We start from the raw sequence: 21,615 nt of genomic DNA on the forward strand, positions 1-21,615 counted from the left end.
ATGTGGGAAGCAGTTGAAATCCTACACTCGAGAATTCAATTTCAGCGGAGAAAATTAAACTGGAAAGGGGAAAGAAAAATGAATGTTACCTGAAGAGAAGCCGGAGAACCTCTGCGGTCTGCTGGGTATTGCCTTGGGAGCTCATTGCAAAGAATTACGGCTCGCTGCATCATCCACTCTTTGTTATACCCGTAAGAAACGTGTACAAAGCATCAAATATCTCAGACGTGGCTCATTCGATATTAACAGGTGTTTTCTTTATGTTCCTTCGATATCTCAGGGAAGTTTAAAGGACTCTGAAAATTCGGAGGTTGCAAAAAGGGCCTAATAAATCGAATTCATTGACAGTTAATGAGGCGAGTAATATCGCCCCAAGCCAGGTTTAAAATTTTAAGGATGAGCTCATGATTTTTTTTTCGGGGGGTTGCACCGAAACCTTTAAAAATGCGCTTATGATAAGCGTCTACCTACGTCATCTGTTAACTGAGACTATTCTATATAAATGGGACGATACTCTATATAGATGGGATGATATCCTATATAGATGGGAAACAGTTGGCACTATACCTGTCGGGCGACAGCTTACACTATGCACCCACTGTCGCCCAATATAGATTCATTGATGAAATCTAGATCCCCGATATGCTGAAATGGAGATTTTGAGATATACCTCGAAACCGGGATTTCTCTGAAAAGCTACTTGAAAACAAAATGATTCAGGGTGTTTTTTAAAACAAGAACAAGATGGGGTTGTTGCAGTAACGTTCAACAAAAACGTACTTAAGGCCCAGTTTTAACCTGAGCTCCTGGATAAGTTTGCTAGAAAAATCATTTTCATGGCAATGGAGAAATTGCCCAAGCTCTACTCTGGACGACATTGAAAAAGTGGACCTAAGGACTAGTTTTTCAAATTCGTGGTAACTTTGTCAGCAAGATAATTTCCGCTTAAGCGACGAAATCAGAGCCAAGCACTGGTCCATTTTTTTATTTATTTTTCTGTATGGACGCCACTTCCTGAAGCGTTCGCTAATCAATATCTAGACTTTTTCTTTCAAAATTTTATTTTGTGATCAGCTAGTCTTACAAGTAAATTGTTTAGCTGAAGATCAGTAGATCAATGTATTTGCAACTTTACGTGAAAAATATGTTTTCCTTTATTTGATCGTTTTCGTGGATATCATCCTTTTCGAAAAATTGCCAGCACTTGGGTCTGTTCCCATTAAATCAATTAACTCGGCATTGTTAAATTTTCTATCTCCTCTGGAAACATCATAAAAAGTAAAAACTGAACAAAAACAGAATTGCAGGATACTAAATTCAGCGGAAAAATTCCGTGGCCATTATATCCACTGCCACTTGATATTTATTTATTGATAAAGTCTGCATCCACGATATGCTGAAATTGAGGTTTTCAGAGATATTGAGAAGTTAGTTTTTCTGGAACGTTATCCGGAAATAAACTACAGAGGACTGTCAAACGGAATTTCGCCGGAAAGCTCTGGAAACTGGAATTTCTCTGCAAAGCTTCTTGTAAACAAAACAATTCATGGTATTTTTTAACAAGATCTACAATGATCTCTATGTGATGTATTTGGTTAATTTCACTAATTTTCCATTAGTTCTATAAAAGCGATTGACATTATTTCCAAGAACGTGCAATAGTTAAGGTTCGATTTTAACTGTAACTCCTGAGTAAGTTTACCAACAATACAGTTTCTATGGAAATGGAAGAATTCACCAAGCTCCACTCTGAAGGGGATTCCAAAACCGAGCCTGAAGCTTAATAAGGCCCAGTTTCAATCTGCTTGTAACTGTGCCAGAAAGATAATTTCTATCGAAACGACGAAATCAGAGTAGAGCAATAGCCAATTTCTCCATTTCCATAACAACGACGAAATCAGAGGAAAGAATCGGTCCATTTCTATGGAAATTATCTTGCTGGCAAAGTTACCAGAAATTTCAAAATTGGAACCAAGAGAAAATTCAATTCAATTCCTCATTAGCACCGAGTAGCAGCAAGTTAACACTAGTGTATTTATACAGTGTGGCGCAAATTGTGCCTTCATCTATAGGTATCTTGGGAGCTATAAGAGTTGGAGAAACAGTTAAGTGAAAAAATCGAAGTTTTCAACACGATTTTAATTTTTACATTTTTTAGTTTTTTTTTCAAAAAACCGAAAGCGTTTTCCAAAAAGTACTGAAGGATTTTTCTGTACTTAAAATATTTTTCAAATCCGTAAGAAGGTCTGTAAAAAATCTTGTTAGGGCAATTTTTTGTGAACTATGCTGTTGTGTCTTTTTTTGTGTGTATTCTGCCTCAGATTTCATTCACGATCATGAATAATTGAACACCTTGTATAATTGAGTCGAGTGAACATACCTGTAAGTTATAAATGCGAAAACCAGCGCTACCAGAGATAAACTACTTCCCAGCACAATCAGAAGCGAGATCACGCCTTCTTGGGTAAGATTTCCTCCCAGAATTGAATGAGATGAATTAAGGAATCCGTGTATGCGAGATGTATACATGGTATCCATCGTAGATCTGAAAATTGGAAAGAAAATTATCATTCCTTATTGAAAATATTTGAAAATTCTATTTGATTGATTTTTGCTTGTTTCACTGTCTTGTCAAAAAATTAAATATTTAAATAGAACACGCTGTATATTTTTTCTAATGTATGTTTAATGTTTGTGTTATGCCACTTTAATTAATACAAAAATATTTTGGACGCTCTGTAAGTCAGAGAAAGATAGGGATACTTCAACCGAAAATCATCTCTTTGGATTAGAATATATGAAAAAATATATATAGAGTGGTCAAAATAAATCTCAGGTCCTAGTGAAGGACTGTTACGAGACCATCTAGTACAATACAAATATAAATTCAAAAAGTCTATACAAAGGTATTTTTGCGTTTTAAAAAGCCTGAAACAATCGGAGATAAGCGTAGAAATTTTTGTAGTAGAAATCGTCCTGTTAAATCGAATAACAAAAGTATACAGGATGTCCTATATCGAATGTAGAACTGAAAATGTTGGTATTCTTCTTGAGGCTCTGCATCGTAAAGCGAATAGAAATAATGCCGAAGTCTATTCGTTTTGAAGTTATAAAGCTTCTAAGACACTTTTTGAATAGGAAAAATTAAAAAAGACGCCTGTTTCAATTATTTAAGCCAACCAACATATTTTTTAGATATGCAAAAACTTAACCTTACAAGGTGATCTTTAGGCCAGAAAGTTCTATATCTGATTCTAACCGTTTCGAAGTTTTTAAGGCTGAAAAATATTTTTAAATACCAAATGTCAGTTCTTTTCCTCATCTTCTACGACCCGAAAGTCCTCTATTTCAAATAGAGCACCATGTATATTTTTTGAAAGTCATAAACTTCAATTAAAAAGAATAATTTCTATTATTTTTCTTTCAGAGCAGAACTCAGTGTAGGGGCACTCCCGTAAAATTTTCTTGTAGTTTAACCAAAACTTCAATGCAAGGGGATGTTTTAATTTCTAATAATGGTTTCCTTTAGCACCCTCTAACCTCTAACTGTAGAGTTTTCGAGCCTCAAGAGGACTTTCCTCTAACGAGAATTTAGAATATTTTACCCTTACCTTCACGGAATCTGGGTAAAGTTATAGGTGAGGTAATATCATGGTAAAATATCAATTTCTTGACAAGAATAAAGCCCTATTTATAACTGAAATACGAGCAGGGGTGTGAATCTACATCCTTTTACTTTCCAGACACACAAAAGTGTCTTAGGGCACGACAATTTTTTTAGCTCCTCTTGGCAATATCCAAAAGGAGTGATAATGGCGTCTTTTATCTTTCTTCGTGTGCGGAAATAAAACGAATTAGGACCGAATAAGAATTCTACTACCTATTAAGGGTCTGAACGGTAATTGTTATTGCTAGCGAAGGACATAATAAGGAGAGCGACGAGACATGTATGAAGAAAATTATAACGAGTTTATGGCCCTCAAAATTACTACGAAATTGGGAAAAAAATGAAATTATTATTTTCGCTGTTAGAGATTTGCAAAATCCTAGCCAGATACACCCTCACAATTTTAATCAGTAATCAATGATGCAACGGTTAATGCAAATACATATATGAATTTTGTCTCATATTTCAAACAGCCGAATCCAGATTTTCAATTATGTCCAACAATTGGACTGTCAGTATGGATGAAACATTCGTCACATCTCATTTAAATTCAACGTGTCCGGTTACGGCAGGCCGCAATACATATACAATAGTCGTTGATTGAATTTTGTATGTCCATATTTCGGGGAATGTTTGATGACCTTAATAATAAGCTGGACCCTCAAAATGCATGGAACAAACCATAAAAAATACTCGTGTGGTTTGGGAGGCGGGAATGTATTTGAGCGACACCTGTCGGACGTTGTCCTAAATTGTAAAGCTGATGACTGGTTAATGGGGTTTCGGTCTAAAACGGGAAAATAGTAGTTTTGGTGATTTTTTTAAGGTTTAAAATCATGAATATTTAGCGAGGAAAATTTGGAAGACAACTCCTAATTTTATACTAAAACTCCTAATTTTATACTAAAACTTCTAATTTTATACTAAAACTCCTTATTTACCTTAGATTATTTTCCACTCCAACTTATTACACTATGACATCTATAGGTAAAATTTTAAATCGTTTCTTAAATGGCTTTCCAACACCTGACAAATCAGAAGATAAAATTGGCCTTATGTACATCGCACAATCGTCGGGGAGCAGAGAAACATCGAGTTCTCTCCTTAGCAAACGGACGCAAACTAACATTAGGAATTTTGGTCGTCGTCCGTTTTCGTATAGAGATAGAGATAAAAGCACGCTTTTAGTGCATTTAGTAGCCATGCGCTAAAAAGGGAAGCCTGTTACAGCCCTAGAGGTCACAAGAGATATAACTGTTTTCAACTCACAATCTTTGTGATTAATCATTGTTTTAATTGTTAATGCCATAGGATATTTTCCATTACGACCCATCTCCGGTTATTAGAAAAGTCTCAACCTGCATCGCTGTGATATAAAGTGTCAACATTGTGATTAATGTGTGTGATATAATGAGTTTGAAGTTTCCATATCGTTTCCATTACAATTGGCAAAATAACTCAATCTCGTCGCTTTTACAGTTTCCCAGTAGCCATTACACTTGCATGATTAAAGCCACTGCTTTTAATTAAACTTGCTGGAATAATTTGTAAAATTTAACCGGGTTGATGCCGAGAAGAGATTTACAAAGTTTAAGTCTACAAAAAAACTTTGAGAGAACTTGACCTGAATGAATAAAAAATACTCAATTTGTCATAAAATGAGCGTTGTGGAATTCATCGTAGAATGTCGCAATAAAATATATTTTACATCTATGTTTTGAGGAATGATAAAAAGTCTCAGAACAACACGATTTTGTAGGAAAACTGACCCCTAAAAAAATCCTTGTAGATTTTGGAACTGCCCTTGGGTGCCAGTTGATTTTATGATGATCGTGTTGATTAGAATGTATTCCACAAGAGATCGAGATATCATTCAGTGCCCTTAAATATTTTCCAATCTGCGCCACTGATGCTGCAAGAAGTTGGATTTCCGTCGGTGCGGTCCAAACTAGCGCAAGTCTGTCCATGCCGGGTATACAGAGTGATTCATTAAGCATTAAAAATCCGAAAGCTGGAGATGCTAGAAATCAAATGTTGACCATTGGCGCAAGCGTGCTTTATCCGCAAGTTACTATTTTTGAAAATATATAGAGTGTTGAAAAATAAATTTGAATTCATTTTTTCATCATTGTTTTAAAAACATAACTTTACAAATTTCAAGTGCCTAAGTTAGGTTCCAGAATATTAAAAAAATGAATTAAAATTTTAGCTTTCCACTTCCTCTATTTTGGACTCTGACCTTTTGAATCAACCATGTTTTCGCCACTATTTGACACGGAGTATCTCAAAGTTATTTATTGCTAATAAACCACTCTGTAGATGAATCGTACTTTATCGTGAATATCATGCGGTTATGAGCCAGCAATGGTAATTTAATGAAATTCATTCGATTAATAGCAATTCTGAAACCACAGAATTCAATCGGTTACAATATTATTAGTAAACTTTATCTACAAACACAGAGGGATCTCGATTTTAATTGAATTTCTCCAATTCGCACAGCGGAACTCTTTTGCGACCCAACTACAAGTTAAGAGATGCATAACGAGAGAATAAAATTTTAGAATTCAAAATCAAAAGAATCAGAAGATGATCCTTTAAAGGTTAAGAACTAGCAATATTCAAACTTCGTACTGAAACTCGTCAGAGCTAGTGAAATCGTGTTAAAATCTATGAAACGGACTTGCAAGCAAGATCTTGATTGTTTATGAAAATGCGCAAAGATATTCCCGAAACACGAGCTCACAAAACCGACGAGTAAATGAGTCGTTCTGACTATTTTGGCCAGCAGTTTATATGCAGGCATCACGATTTTAATCACCGAACATCCTGACCATTTCTGGCCAAATTGCTTCATTACTCTTGATTAATAACATCAGTCCCCAGATGAAATTAGCTAATTAAAAATTAATTATTTAGAGAATTCCCCCAAGCCCCCAAGCAATTTTTGCCATAAGTTTAGCAGTTAGGTTGAAGGGAAATTAAATATCGATTTTCTATAATATTTAGTATAAATGTAAGAAGCTTTGAATAAGAAATAAAGGGCTTACGCATTAGGATTTCAGTTCTTCTTGTAAGCTGCTATTTTAAGTATCTGAAAGAGATTTGCCTATTTAGACACGAGAAGAGGAATGTTGTGACTTCTTTGCTTGAAACGTGCTTAAACCCGGAAGTAAGATACAGTCCTAGATTAAGTCATAGATATTACATTCTATCAATGTGTACCTATGAGTTCCTTTATATTGTATCATTAGTTAATGACCCTCTTTAATTCGTAATTTTTCATTAAAACATTATTTTTCAAATTTGATAAGGCGTGTTAGGCGAGTAGAGCACACCGAAGAAACAGAACAATTATTAAAAGAAAAAGAATAATTATTTGAAAATATAACAATGGATTTAAAAAAACTATCTTCACTTCGAGTTACCCTGTATATTCTCATATCCAAATGTTGCTTAAACTCAGGATATGCCGCCGACTAAAAAAATTAACAATTCCGTTTCAAAAAGGCGGCTCACCCACATATCTTTATTTAGAGCCGCTCTGTATAATCCAAAGTCTTAGCAAAGATAAGCCTTTCTACAGCCAGAAACTTTTATATGAAACTTTCTTCTTAGTGTCTGTTTGCCGCGCCCTGTATGTGCATATGAGATTAAGAATTACTCCTCCATACGCCATCTGTTAAGAATTTCCATAGGGCTGACGGTGAGTTCATCGATCGGTTTTAGCCTTTAAATATCAAAATCCTTAAAAGATCTTTTTTATTATTATATATTATTATTATTATGTTTTCTATTATTATATTTCTATTATTATATCATTCTTTCTTTTATTGACTTTCTTAACCGCATGTTACAGATTTCTCTATTTTCTGACTCCAAAGGAAGTTCGATTTCTGCGGGAAGATTTTCTAGAGCTGCAGGAAACGGAGAATTGATGGCATTCGTGTAGCAGGATCGATAACGCTTGGCTAACAGGACCCAGCGACTGAAAAGTTGGTGAAATCTTAAAAATTCAGGACAAGAATTTTGATACCTTTGTTTTAATCAGTAGCTAAATACCGCTGATAATCTAATAATTGCGATTCAATAGTTTTAATACAGAAATAGAAAAAATAGCCTCTGATCGATTTTTTCTTTTTTGATGAGAGCGTTCAGATTTTAACCCGGTACTATTAGCTTTTGAGGTGAAAAGAAGTGTAATATGAGTGGTATGTGGAGAACATTTGCTCCTACTTTCCTGGATATTATGATAATAAAAACTCTTTTTATTTGGATTTTACTTATTGTTTAAATTCGATGAGATTCAAAAACTCTATTTCCACTTTCAGCGGTTAAATTCATGCCTGCTACTTCTGCGTATTAAGTCAAAAGAAAGTGTGAATTTTGTTTTTTATAGAGAAAATTTCTGCTTGTTTTCCAGGACATACGAAATATTTCTCATTCCGGGTGTGCAAATTCGATGTATTCCTCAGGTGTTCTATATAAGAGTTCTCAACAAAGACTTGAAGTTTGTAGAGAACATTTAATTTAGTCTCTCGAACGATATCACAAACAGAATATTCTCTTTTAGACATTTTCAGTTTTTGAGCACTTCAAGTTCATCTAATTTGTATAGTATCATAGAGCGCATCGAGATGATTAATTTGAGATATTTTTAAGGCAATTGCCTCACGTGTTCCTGAGATATCGGTGTTCGAAGTTTGAATGGTGGCAAAAAATAAGTACTTCCCCCTTTTTGAAACTTTTCAGAATATATAGAAATTTTCAATGTTCCGCTTTTCGGTGTAATGGAGTGATATGGATCCTATATTGATCTTGGATAACTCCATTGAATATCTGAAGATCTGCAAAAGCTTTCTTGGAGATTTTCAAGTTACAGCACCTTCAAAATCGTAAAAAATATTTGAATTTCAATTTGATTGTTTTTTGAAGTGTGTAGTTTAATGTTGATGTTTGGCTTTACATTTAGAACTTATCTCCATTCCAAGACGAACTCTATAATATTATTATTTTAAATTATAAAATATTCATAGTCACATAATCATCTTCAGTCTCTTCATTTGAAAACTTACCATCACAAATATTGTAAAAATGGAAATACATATGAAAGTATTGAGTAAAGTATCAGGTTGCAAGAGGGGACACTTGACATTATCTACGTAAATCTAATTGTCACTCCTTGCGACCTTGCTACCCCTATTTGAAAATTTTAAATGGCATTCCCCACCAAACTATGCCACATATTAAAGGTAATTAAAAGTACAAAATATCGGTGCATTAAAAAACTCGATTTTTCAAAGCGTTTTTTAAAAATTAAGGAAAAACGAAAAAAAAAGCCAATTTAATTCAATAGTCAATAGAACTGAAAACATTAACTCATTCGTAGCAAATGTGTAGGAATAATGTTTTTAGACTTGTAACTTTGTCACATTTAAGTCATTAGATGTTCAAAATGATTTTCATTTTGTGCTAAACACACATACAATTTGCTTTCGAATTCCTGTCGGATCCTTTGAAAAGTGTCTCTAGTAATGATCCGACATTCTGCGGTTACGCGATTTTTTAATTCATCAACATATTCAAGATCTGATTTATAAATAACTGATTTAAATTGGTCTCAAAGAAAATAATCAAGAAGCGTTAAATCAGGAGACCTTGGAGGCCAATCAATTGCCCCTCTACTGCCGATCCATCTACCGGGAAATCTGTCATAAAGCCTTGTCGCACCGGCTTGATAAAGTGTGTCAGTGCCCCGTGTTGTTGAAAGTACTAAATATTTTCTTTTAGTAGATAATTGCCATTGTGATCTACTTGCGTTGCTCTTTTACAAAATAATCAATTGATTCTTGTAACATATTAAGGTATATTTCATCATCAAGGTCGCTAAATAATGGTCCAATTACAACATTTCAGCCTATACATTATCTTTTTGAGACCCCTGAATATGGCTTTTCCGAAAAACACGAGGATTTTTGTCGTACCAATAACAACAATTCCGTTTACTAACAAAACTATTTAAATAAAATGTGCACTCATTGGAAAAATAGATATTTTTAACAAGATTTGCGGTAGTGGCAATCCGCGCTGTCATGCTTTCACAAAAGTTTATTCTGCGATCGGGATCATCCTCAGCCAGTGCCTGATGAATTTGCATTTTGTACGAGTGGAACTTGTGTATTTTTATCACTTTTGCAATAGAACCAATTAAAATTGCTGTTTGACGATACACTCTTCTAATTGATGTAGTTGGTTCAGCCACAATTTGCCCCAACACTTCAATTGTGGCAAACTCATTCAATACTTTCGTTTAATTTTATTTTAAATTGGCTACTGACCCTGTTGTAAATTTTTCTAGAAGTTGCTTTACGTAGACATGAGACATATTTTTGTGAGAATATTTCTTTGTTGAAAATTCTAGTGGTCTGCTAATTTTCATTCTTTCTTCCACAGAATATACCATGATTTAACACACACTAAATAGCTTAAATCTTGTAAAATGAATTTCGGTCCAAAAATGCTGAATGAGATTCGTTCCATCTAACGAGAAACATTTATTGATTTACTTGTTGAACAGAAAGGAGTGTCGAAAATTTATTATATGTATTTGAAAGAGTGGCATCAGTTTTTCCTTGATTTTTCGAAAACCCTTTTACAAATGGTTTCTTAATACACTAATATTTTGTACTTTTAGTTATCTTTGATATGAGATGAAACTCAGTGGGGGGTGCCATTTAAAATTTTCAGGTGGGGGTAGCGAGGTGGCAAGGGGTGAGAAATAGGTTTATGCAGATAACATCAAAAGTGTTCCCCCTCGCAATTTGGAAGACCACCTTCCTCAGTACTTTAAATATATTTCTGTTTTTACGATATTTGAGGTGGTGAGTTTTCAAATGAACACACTGTATAGTTTTGAGTAGGTTTTGTGGACTTATAAGAGTGCAAATGATTAAAGAGAATACACAGTAAAACCTAAAGTCAATACCTGATTTTCTAATGTTCCACTTGAACATGAAGTGAACATGAACATGAATACCATTGAAGCTTGCGACTGGGTAATAGTATGCAATTTTGGGTCTGAAAGCATCCAGTATTGCTTCGATATTCGGGAGGAAGGTGTTAATTTCTTGAGCTAAATAATGAGAACTTCATATTCAAAATATGTAAGCAACTTTGAGTTCAATTTTTCTATTTGATTAATGGAGTTATTAAAAGCTCTGAGCGTGCTTTAGAACCTTTGTTTCTGTAAATAGGAAATGAGATGAATGTTTTCTTTACTTAAGTTTCATTATCTTTGTTATTTGAAGGATTAGCAAGGTTCAGATTCACAATGGGAATTTATAGGTATCTACTTTTTGAGACCTACAATTAAGGATAATTAGAAAATAATTTATATTTTTTCTTCTTTTTGTCTGTTATTGAGATAAAGTACTATTGATGGGAGACACGCGACCCCCCATTAACTTCTTTATTCTGTTAGAAACTTCCAACTTGCATGCTATTGTCTCGTATCTCGAACACTAAATTAATTAATACACTTCCATTAATAATGCACATGCCACATTGAATTTCCACTAACCTCTTACAGTCTGCTTACAGGTCTTACAGCACAATGTATGGAATGCTACTGGAAGCCATCCAATATTACATCAAGGTGAGTTCTACCATTATTATTCTATGAGCTTGATTTACTATAAAAGATTTCTAGATTGAATATGGGGAGGAGCTATGGCATGAAATACTAAGAGTTTCCGACTGCAAACACACAGTTTTCAACACTCACCAGATTTATCCAGATAGTTTAGCTCTGGAGTTCGGGCAGGCTTGCGCTAAACTGACCGGAGGGTCTTACGACAAATTTGTCTCTTACTTCGGGAAATGTTTCATTAGATTTACATCAAAATTCGGGTATTATTGTTGCCTCGCTTTGGAAAGAGTATTTCCATATAATTTTTAGGTATGATGCGACTGTAAGAGCCACTGGCCGATATTTTACCGAGTTTCTTGAAAGCGTAGACAATATTCATCATCAGTTTTCCTTTACATATCCAAAAATGAGAAGCCCTTCTATGTATCTCACTGAAATTGATGAAAATGGATGTGTGCTTGTTTACAGAAGTAGTAGACCTGGGTACACTAAGTACCTCATGGGTAAGTATCTCTGTAAATGTGCCTAAGTAAATTCATGCGAAAGGTAGAGAGAACTTCATAAGTTTCCTTGTTTGGCTTTAATAAAAGATCTAAAATATTAACTTTAAAAAATTCAAGCTTTAAGATTCCATAAATTCCACTAGTCTGGAACTTTGAACCAACTGGGAAATGATAAACACTCAGTTCATATTATTTTTATCTCTTTTTCCTCTTTCAGCTAGTATTTTACGATAATTCCTGGATAATTTTCCCCAGGCAGTTTGATAACAAGTTCTGTTTAGGACATTTTGGATAATAGTTTCGTTTGCGCTCTCTTAGACGCTAATCCAGAGCTTTTTTAAATTAATTGTTTCGATGCGCTCTATGATCCCACATAAACGGATTTGCAAAATCTCTTTTATTTTCTAAGATAGGGGTTTGCGTCAGTACAATTTTTTGCGGTTTGGAAGATGCTGTAAAAGGCCGCTATACATGATATTCCAATGATTTAGAACCTTAATTGAGGTTTCCGAGATCGATATATTATAGGATTCACATCAATCCATTAAACTGAAAATCGCTTTGTCAAAAATTTCAAAAATAAAAAAAAAAAATTTCAAAAGGAGGAGAGGTACCTACTTTTTGCCAGTTTTGAAATTTTAAACGCCGACATCTTGGGAATAGGTAGAGCAGTTTTCTTTAAAAAAATGCTCAAATTAGTCGTTAAAATGCGCTCTATTATCGTACATAAACTGTATTCGAAGCCTAAAAGAAATATTGTAACCTTGTTCTATCGGACGCACTGGCAGATATAAAAGAAAAAAATCAATAAGTTCAATGGAACTAAATAAAGATGGTTTGGTCTCTGGTCTGTCTACTAAAGAATTTTTTGGTGAAAATCTCGTCAGTTCAATTATTTAAATGTCTCAGTGAAATAAACAGGTGAGACGTGGTTACTTATGAAGTTTGGCTGCGAATAAATTAAATTCAGTTCTGGTTAGCAACAAAAAACTGCCCGGTCGTGGCTATTAGACAATAATAAAGTACACTTTTTGCATATTAACATTACAACAACGTTCACCGTATGTATTTCCTTGTATTTCGAAAAAATTAAGTCTTGTTGGATTAGGTCGAGTTAATTTAAATCGTCGCATTTTTATTTCAAGCGTCTGTGGTAGAATTTGATATTTAGAGACACTCTGCGTATCGTGATATAGGGTGTTCCTGGGGTAATATGGCTGCACAATATTTTGTAACAAAAAGCAACATGCCTGATCATCTGCGGTGATGGTTAAAAAAAAAACAAATAAATTCAAATAAATAAATTTTATGACGCAATTTACATTTTAGTACCTTGAGCAGTCACAGTCAATTCTTGGATATTAACGTGATCTGGGGTGGATAAAACATACAAAACTGTGTCCCTGATATCTTCGCTTTCCAAGCCACGCATTTCAGCTAAGCCTGGAAATGGTGGCCCTCCGCTCGTAAAGGCACTAACGAATTCCGTTTTCACATATCCAGGACTAATGCTGGTAATCTTAATGGGCAGGTTCTCCTTAATGATTTCAAATCTGACCGTTTCAGTCATTGCTGTAAGTCCGTGCTTGGTGGCGGGGTACACGTTCAGAGTAGGAAGATCTGCGACAACATGCCCAAGTACACTGTTGATGTTGATGATGTGTCCTTTGATATTTGCGGATTTCATACTTGCAATCGCTTCTCTGATGCAAATAGTTGCTCCAAGTAAATTTGTATCCAACGCCAATTTCCACTTATCAATGTCTCCATCGATGATGGTGGTCATTCGCGACAAACCAGCGTTGTTAACCAAAATGTGAATAGGGCCTAATTCTGATGTGATCTTCTTGAATACGGAGATAATTTGATCTTGTTGGGAGACGTCGCATTGGTACGGGACCAGTTTACCTTTCTCGCCATTCAGTTGCTTGGACATTTGCTGAAGGCGATCAAATCTTCTGGCAAGTGCCGCTACCACCAGTCCTTGCTTCACTAATGACTCGGCTATTGATTTTCCTATGCCGGCAGATGCCCCAGTTACCACAGCCACTTTACCGACGAACTTGTTCAGTGAAAAAGAATAAGACATTTTTTATTGACTAAATCGACGCACCGCAATAACACGTGTAAAAACAACAGAAAATCCGTTTAGTATCGGTAAACATATGCGAATATGAATAAACTAAATGAATATGCCAGCTATATAAATGCTATACTGAGAGCGAACGATGATCACGCAAATAAATATTTGATGCGCCGTAGGATTAACAAGCAAGCTACAGGGTAGCTGAGTTAAATGCGTGCGCGGGTACTCTTAATGCCGCCATGCGATGCAGATTTTTACTGTTTCACGGTGTACATTGTTTATTTAATATCGGTTGGACCGGTAATGGCCGAGCAATTGCAACTTTGCTGAGTCACTAAAATTGTTTGTGTGCCTATTGCGAGGAAGCTGTCAAGGGCACTTACGTTTTTATGCAACATAACGTAATGTTTTCTCATGGAACATATTTATAATAGTTATCTTTGTCGGTATTAATTATGATTGAAGACACTGGTGCACAAAGGAGGCAGCTCCATTTTTATGAGTTTTCGAGGAACGCAAAAAAGTTATTGCCTGACCAGAAAGATTTTTTTATAATATTTAATTATGAATGGTCATGTGGTCCTACTATTACACACCCAAAATGAGTTGTAAAATTTGGTTTTGGTGCTGGATGACTTGCAAAAAAAAATAGCGGAGCTACCTATTTGTTGCACCGCAGAACTTGGTCGTTAAAAAAATTCAGGAAACAAGTGTTTATTAGAATGTTTAAACATTAAACGTACTTATTAGCTAATTTGTGATGCTTCCGTCCGAATCGTCCACACTTTCACGGGCGCCATTTTGGTCACTCCTTAGGCCGTAGAATCACAGACAATCCGGTGAGGCGTATTTTTTTGCAAGTTCAGTCAGAAAATCCGCCGGCGAATGTTGCAGAACTACGAGAAAGAATTTTAAAAAAATTCAACAGTTACGTTAACCATTTTTTATAAATATATTTAGAGGCTTAAAAAATCGATATGAAGCTTGTTGCGTTGAAATGGTGAACATTTAAGTTACAGAGATTAAAAAATAAATCTAATTTCTATTTTCGATACTATTTATTTTGGCGGATGTTGGAAATATGTATATGTATGTAAACAAATATATACAGCATATAAAACCCATTTAAAGAATATCCCCCTTGAAAATAAAATCGATGTGTTTTTGCATATTTTCCATAAGGACCGGAATATGGAGGGTGGTTCGTTTTCAAATTGACAAGCTGTATTTAATGCTAAAACAAAAAACTCGTACATTTCCATCATTTTCCAGAAAACGTACCGACTTTATTTATTTACGTTTTGATAAATCTTACTTAAAGCACCTGTCAGGGAATATTCTATTGAACTTAATCAACTTTTTATGATGAAAAATACTCCCTGGATTTTGTAGATATGAGAAAAAATGCTTTTCGCAGTCCAGGCAGTAAAAGCGACGCTTTACTCCCTATTTGATGATTTTAAAGAGTTAGTTTTTTGCTTCAAGCATATGGCTCAAATTTAAAAACAGCTTGTACGTCATCATATAAAACTTTTAACCCAAAATGGAATTAAAAAATAAGTTTTCTCACTTTGATTAAAGTTTCATGAATTCTTTAGGAGTGTTGGAACAATGCGCCCAAGACTTCTTTCAGCTGAAATTGAAGATTAAAATCCTTGAGGAGGCCAGTTCAGCTAATGGTTCCAAGAAGCAGATTTTGGTCAACTTCCGTCTAGATTTCGACAACAAGTCTTACGTAAGCTCACACTTTCATCTTCCCTTTTAAATGGAAATATTTAAATTTAATCTTCAGATGTTAAACAAGCAAAAGAAGGAAATTGACCAGCTCCACTTGGCCAAATTGGCCCCTTTTTCCGTAGACTTGATTATTACTCTGTTCCCGTTTGCGTTGCTTATAGACAGGAACCTCCAGATAATTGCTGTTGGTGAAAACTACGCCACCATATGGAACCCAGAGGAGCCTTGCATCAACAAGGCTGTGGGTCAGTATTTCCGGCTGCGAAGGCCTAAGGGAATAGCCTTGACATGGAAGAACGTAATTTTGCTCCTATATCATTATTGTAATGGAGAAGGTGAGGAAATGTGTTTGCAGATTAAGAATTTGCAAGCAGTCGTGTTTGAAATGGAGTGCAATCGAGGACATGAGTTGTTCGACGTTCGAGGAGAGGACTGTAAGGAAACTGAAGGACAGGGAGGAAACTATCTGCTGCTGAAGGGGCAAATGAAGTTTGTACAAGAAATAAACAGTATTGTTTTCCTTTGCAGTCCCATGTAAGTAAGAGAAACCTCTGGCCAGATGGGAGGTACCAAGCAACATCCCTTTAAAGTCGTTTTGTACGTATAAACGACATTCTGTATAAAAATTAATTCTAGAATCAACGACATTGGAGAATTAATCTCTCAATCACTCTGCCTCAACGACCTGAACTCACATGGATTGAGCAGGGAAATGGTCCTGGCAGGTTGGCAGCATAACTCTAAGTATGCAAAAACATTAATGCATATATTCTCCTTAACCATTTAAGCCGCCTTAACAATTAAAATTGATTTATGTTAATTCCAGGCCTAAGCCGGTTTTAATTAAATCGGCTTGTGACAATTATGGGCATAATCCGGCCTTTTTTTCGTCTCCTGTCCTAGAGGTTTACTTGTGAATTAAAATTTCTTTTTTTTAACCAAATTATTTTGGGACTTTGGGATTGTGTTTATTTGGATTCAGGACGCCAAATAATTCCGTTTTTTCCCGTATTCCACGGGATTATGCGTCTCGAATGCCGCGTTTCATACTTCTTTTTCGTTTGCCGTTTCAGGAATGGCGTTGCTGCATCAGTTCGATTTATCTTTATTTGTAAACAACGCCTCGATTAGGGGACTTCGGAGTTGGAGCTAAAATACGCACGTCCATAACTCGTTTCTTTGAGTTTCGAAAATTGGGCATTCGAAAATCGTCGATTCCGCATTCCTACTCCCGTTTTTCCGATGCGGCGGGTGAAAGCTCTAAAACTTCCGGGACCCCTCAGCTTCATAGTTAGGTAATAATTCAGGGGCTTGTGTTTGCACGAGACCCAAACTTCGAGGTTTAGGACTAATTTCTTAGTCCACTGAGCGTTGTTTTCTAGGTTTGTTCACAGCTGCTGCCATTTCTGAATGGTCAAAGCTCTGGTCGCTTTTCCAGCAGCCCCCGTTATTCTCGGAAAAGCGCCGAATTGCATCTTCTCTTCCGCCAGAAGATCTATGGGCGGAATGCCCGTCAATATTTGCACTGCTTTAGGTGCGTATGCTTTTCTTTGCCCGCTCATCATCAAGGGCGCGTATTTTTTATCTTCAACATTCGCGCCCAAATTGGGGCGGCGTAGAGGAACTCCAATTTGTTTGAGTGACTGAACCGCCCCGTAGAGCTTCTTATGAGTGATCGGCCCGGCTATCGTCGGCATAGTTCTTCGGAGCTGTCCTAGTTTATTTAAACCACTATGAGATCATTTAAATTTCATATCTGGCCAGCTGTGGAATTTTACACAATAAAAATATAAGATAAAAAGTAGGTCGTAGCTTGATCATATGCCGCAAAATAGACGTTAAAATGAATTTTTAATAAAAGAGCCGAGTGACGTTATGCTGCTTTATTTAATTTTTTCGGCATACGTTCTTTTCTTCGACAAGTTTTAAGCTGACTAGATATGAAATTTCTTGGGTATGGGGTTTAGAAACGATTTCACACAAGATATTTCAATTTAATTTTGCTTTCATTTAGTCGCAGTTAGAAGGCACGTTCGCGTTAGCGTTACAGAGACTTCTAACGAAACCGTTAGATTAGAAAATTCACCACCACTCTGTACTTAAGGACCAATATTGCAGACACCCTTTGATTTATCACTTCGGCCACCTGGTTCTCACATGAGGAAAAGATAAACTTTTAAGTGGTCCAAAAAAAGAACGATTTTCACTTATTTCTGTATAATAGAGAAAGAGTCATAAATTTAATAAACTTGACTCTTCCAGACAGTAAAGTAGAACAAGACATAAAGACTGTTGAATTTTGGACGAGATTGATTTTTACCAGAAATGCAACAAAATTTAAATGATCTCTTTGAATTTGTGCAAATATTTTCCACGTGTCGCGCGTGGCGCAGATTTTCATCACAGTTAACCCCCAAGTATCGTAGGGACTTTTTGAGTTTTATTTGTACTTCGCTTACCAGAAAAATTAAATTGTTCCTGTACTCTTTCCACTGAGAATAACCGCTCCGGTTTTTTCCGAGATTAACCTAAGTAAATGGTTCATCAACCAATGCTCGCAACGGCTGATAGTCGCATTCATTTTGCGCATTAGTTTTATCCCGTCCGCTCCGCAGATGACGAGGGCGATGTCGTCCGTATAGCCGATAGGCATGATTTTCTCGGATTTGTCCTCCTCCAAGATGGGGTCGTATATTAGGTTCTATAGGAGGAGACCGAGTATCGAACCTTGTGGTACGCTTATCGTCATATTAAACTCGGTGTCTGTTTATTTTCACTACTTTATTCGTGAAGTAATCTTTTATTACGTTCATCAGATAATTTGAGATGTTTCTTCTCGTTAATTCGTTTATTATGCACGCTTATGGAGTGCGTTCTTTGCGTCTAGTGTAATTAGTGCGCGCCGTCGTTTTCCGCGCTACTGATTTTTTGCTGCGCGGGTCACCTCTATTACTCGCTCCATGGCGTGCATTGCGGATCTACCTTTTCTGAAGCCAAACTGTGCTTCTGATGTTTTGCAGTCAGTTCCTCATCGAGACTGCTCTTGTTGAGGTGTTCATACAGTCTGGCCGCAGCATCGATTGGACAAATAGTCCTGTACTATTCCAGCTGTTCATTATCTTTGTTCGGTTTGAGAAGTAAGATCAGCTTTCGAAAATTCCTGGTTTTTCAGCATTTGATTTAGCAACCGAAGCCACACGTCCGAGTATGCCTCAAAGCTGAATTTGATCGCTTCCGCCCTTCGGCTGTCAAGTTCAGGGGCTGCTGTGTTCTTTAAATTTTTCGCTGCTGTCTGTAGCTCCTCTCGCACGAAAGGAGTGTAGACTACCGGCATTATTTTTGCCGGGATGTAGCTGAGGCCTCATGGAAAGAGGTGCTCCGCGACTTCTAATTTCCTTTTTGCCGTCAATTCGAAAGGATTTCCGGGTTTGAGTTGCCTCATGACGATCTTGTAACTGTCTCTCCAGATATCTTCGGTTCGCTTCTTGCACAACTCGGTCCAGTTCTCTTTCTCCGCGAGCTAATCTCCTTACGCAGGGACTTTCTGTCGTCTTTGTATTTTTGCTACAGCGCTTTTGTTCCTGCATCTGATAAATTTCTTTTATTAGAGGCCCGAAGCACAGGCCTTTCGGTCTATACACAATTTTTCCTAATCCGCTCAAATTGCTCTGACCATCAGTGCAGTAATTGGCTGCTCATCGCACCAGTCCGATTTGCATCGCACACTGTCCGAAATCCATTTTTCATGATTTTCGATAACTCTTTCCCGGCTGCTCGCTTCAGGATAACGGGTCAGGAATTAACGAAGACATTGATGAATTTTTACCTGTCCGACTTTGTTTAGCTTAGGCATAATCCGGCTTAAACTGTTAGAGAACATACGGGCACTTCACAACATAATCAGAATCTTACAAGGTATTTCGAAGATTGCAGACTATGTTTGACCATGCAGAGCAAAATACTGAAGATCTGGAAAATAGCCATGAACTCCTGGATCAGTGGAAAAAACGAAGCGATGATTTGTTGTATTCCATGATTCCAAAAGCTGTAGCTGACAGATTGAGGTCTGGGGACTCAGCACTAGATACCTGTGAAGTGCGTATAAAGTGTTCTGCAGTTTTTCATCTTCATTAGTCTCACGTTAATTTCTCTTTTAGACATTTAGCTCAGTTAGCATTCTATTTTGCGAGCTTGTGGGCCTTCAGTCTGAGACCGTTAAGGAAACCATGGAAATGGTATCTACGATGAACGAGGCTTTTTCCACGTTCGATAAACTCATGGACAAGTTCAATGTTTATAAAGTTCGTATTGATAAACAAACTTGCAATTCTTGTGCATATTTTTCTCTTTAGGTCGAGACTGTTGGTCAAATCTACATGGCGGCTTGTGGAGCACCAGAACGAACCGAAAACCATCCGGAAGTAATGGTAAAGGTAGCTTTCTCAATGCTTCAGGGTTCCAGGAGCATTAAGACCCCATCTGGGGCTTCAGTGGAGATTAAAATTGGTATTTTATGCTGAAAATTTTTAAACACGCTTTTCCATATTACTGTTAATAGGAGTACATTCCGGGCCTGCCGTAGCAGGGATTGTAGGAATCAAAGTGCCGAGGTACTGCTTTTTCGGGGACACTATCAACACAGCTTCAAGGATGCAATCTAGTGCAGAGGTTGTGGGATTATTCGATAGAGTTTTTATTAAGTAATGTGTGGAATGTGATTGTAGTCTGGAAAGATCCAGATATCATCTGATACTATGAAGCTGCTGCCCGCAGGCCAATTCAAAGCAATCAGCAGAGGGGAGGTGAATATTAAAGGAAAGGGGAATATGCGCACGTATTGGCTCTTAGAAGAGTAATTCGAGTGCTAGAGAGCAACACCTTTATTAGACAAGTTATCAACACCAAAAGAAATATAATTCATGTGGATTATTATAAAGGGTTTCCACCTGAACGAGTATTTCTATAAAACACTCCAGCTACATTAGTTCTGTTATTATTTTGTCCCATGGGGATAACCAGATCCATCGGAAGCTCGTCTAAAAACTACATTTGCTGGCAATGTAGCTGTAATTTGACATTGTCTTCGTGAAGAAGGTGAAAAGGTTCACGTTGTCTTGGGAGAGAGCGAATTGGTGGCTGCAAGAAACTGCAATCAGAATCCTTTAAAGTGGTCCATGATGAGCAAGTTTCTAGTTTGGTAGATGTACGAGTATTTTTGATCACCAACCTACCAGACACACCATAAAACTAGGATCATAATAAATTTTAATTTTTCAAATTAATACTTCACATTATTTTTATTTATTTTATTTTCTTATTGTAATGTTTGTCCTCTGAAAATAAGTGCATACTCGGTAGATGGCGCTGGTGAAAAATGTTTCTGCAGGCCCAACATACCGGTTGTTGGCATTGCCCTTTTCTGTGTGCGTTTATAATTGACTGACAAGTCCTAATAGGGTCGAAACTGGTCTTCGGGATGCTGGAGTTAGTTAAATTAATCTACGCCTCGCTTAGATAACAATATTTGTACATGTAAAAAGCAAAAGATCTTTAAGGAATAATCTATGAATAGTGCTTATCATTGATTAAATTTCACCACATCACAACGAGTTGCGACAATAGAAAGACATGTTTTTTTATTCATTACAGTGAAATTTTTCGTAATTTTTAACGGTTTGATTTTCTTCTAACATCAGAATCAGAGATTAATTTTAAATAAAAGCTATTTTTTTGACGACATACAAATTCCTGTTAATTATGGGGCTTCACTGCTTCACTACACACTTCACTACTCTCATTGTAAGAACATTTGATATCGAAGTTTTAGACTTGGCTTGGTTTATTGGAACCAGTGGCAGTATATTCGCGATACAGGGTAATATATCAGAGAGTGCGCACTTTTTAAAGACACTCTGTATTTTTTTTTGCCCAAAAAACTAAAAATCACCGTATATGTTTCGAGATATTAACCAAA

General features: G+C 36.4%; 3 protein-coding genes across 3 annotated transcripts in view; 1 reads left to right on the plus strand and 2 right to left on the minus strand.

Moving 5' to 3' along the window:
- Positions 1-4,798, minus strand: part of LOC136417406 (putative adhesion G protein-coupled receptor E4P) — a 38,895-nt gene extending 34,097 nt beyond the window's left edge. Inside the window, exons 1-2 of the mRNA XM_066403084.1 lie at positions 4,609-4,798; positions 2,381-2,545 (exon numbers count right to left, since the gene is read on the minus strand). Coding sequence (XP_066259181.1) covers positions 2,381-2,538 — 158 coding nt within the window. The 5' untranslated portion in view covers positions 2,539-2,545; positions 4,609-4,798. The remainder of the gene's footprint in view (positions 1-2,380; positions 2,546-4,608) is intronic.
- A 6,482-nt stretch (positions 4,799-11,280) lies between these two features.
- Positions 11,281-20,551, plus strand: LOC136417519 (soluble guanylate cyclase 89Da-like). The gene is made up of 12 exons (XM_066403237.1): positions 11,281-11,321; positions 11,376-11,575; positions 11,625-11,818; positions 15,503-15,639; positions 15,697-15,939; positions 15,997-16,175; positions 16,278-16,385; positions 19,568-19,736; positions 19,799-19,942; positions 19,994-20,147; positions 20,200-20,309; positions 20,366-20,551. Exons 1-12 carry the CDS (start codon positions 11,289-11,291, stop codon positions 20,495-20,497), a joined length of 1,803 nt encoding a protein of 600 aa, XP_066259334.1. The 5' UTR covers positions 11,281-11,288; the 3' UTR covers positions 20,498-20,551.
- Positions 13,109-14,009, minus strand: LOC136417395 (farnesol dehydrogenase-like). Its single transcript, XM_066403069.1, has one exon. The coding sequence runs from the start codon at positions 13,905-13,907 to the stop codon at positions 13,137-13,139; it is 771 nt and encodes a 256-aa protein (XP_066259166.1). The 5' UTR covers positions 13,908-14,009; the 3' UTR covers positions 13,109-13,136.
- Positions 20,552-21,615: the final 1,064 nt, after the last annotated feature.

Source organism: Euwallacea similis, chromosome 28 (genome assembly GCF_039881205.1).
Source record: "Euwallacea similis isolate ESF13 chromosome 28, ESF131.1, whole genome shotgun sequence".
Lineage (NCBI taxonomy): Eukaryota > Metazoa > Arthropoda > Insecta > Coleoptera > Curculionidae > Euwallacea > Euwallacea similis.

What these genes read in the sequence shown, in the direction of transcription:
- LOC136417395 (XM_066403069.1), bottom strand. Translation starts at nt 13,907, where the DNA reads ATGTCTTATTCTTTTTCACTGAACAAGTTCGTCGGTAAAGTGGCTGTG.
- LOC136417519 (XM_066403237.1), top strand. Translation starts at nt 11,289, where the DNA reads ATGCTACTGGAAGCCATCCAATATTACATCAAG. An exon ending in CCATCCAATATTACATCAAG is followed by an intron (nt 11,322 to 11,375) that starts GTGAGTTCTACC and finishes AAAGATTTCTAG; the next exon opens with ATTGAATATGGGGAGGAGCT. An exon ending in TAGCCTTGACATGGAAGAAC is followed by an intron (nt 15,940 to 15,996) that starts GTAATTTTGCTC and finishes ATGTGTTTGCAG; the next exon opens with ATTAAGAATTTGCAAGCAGT.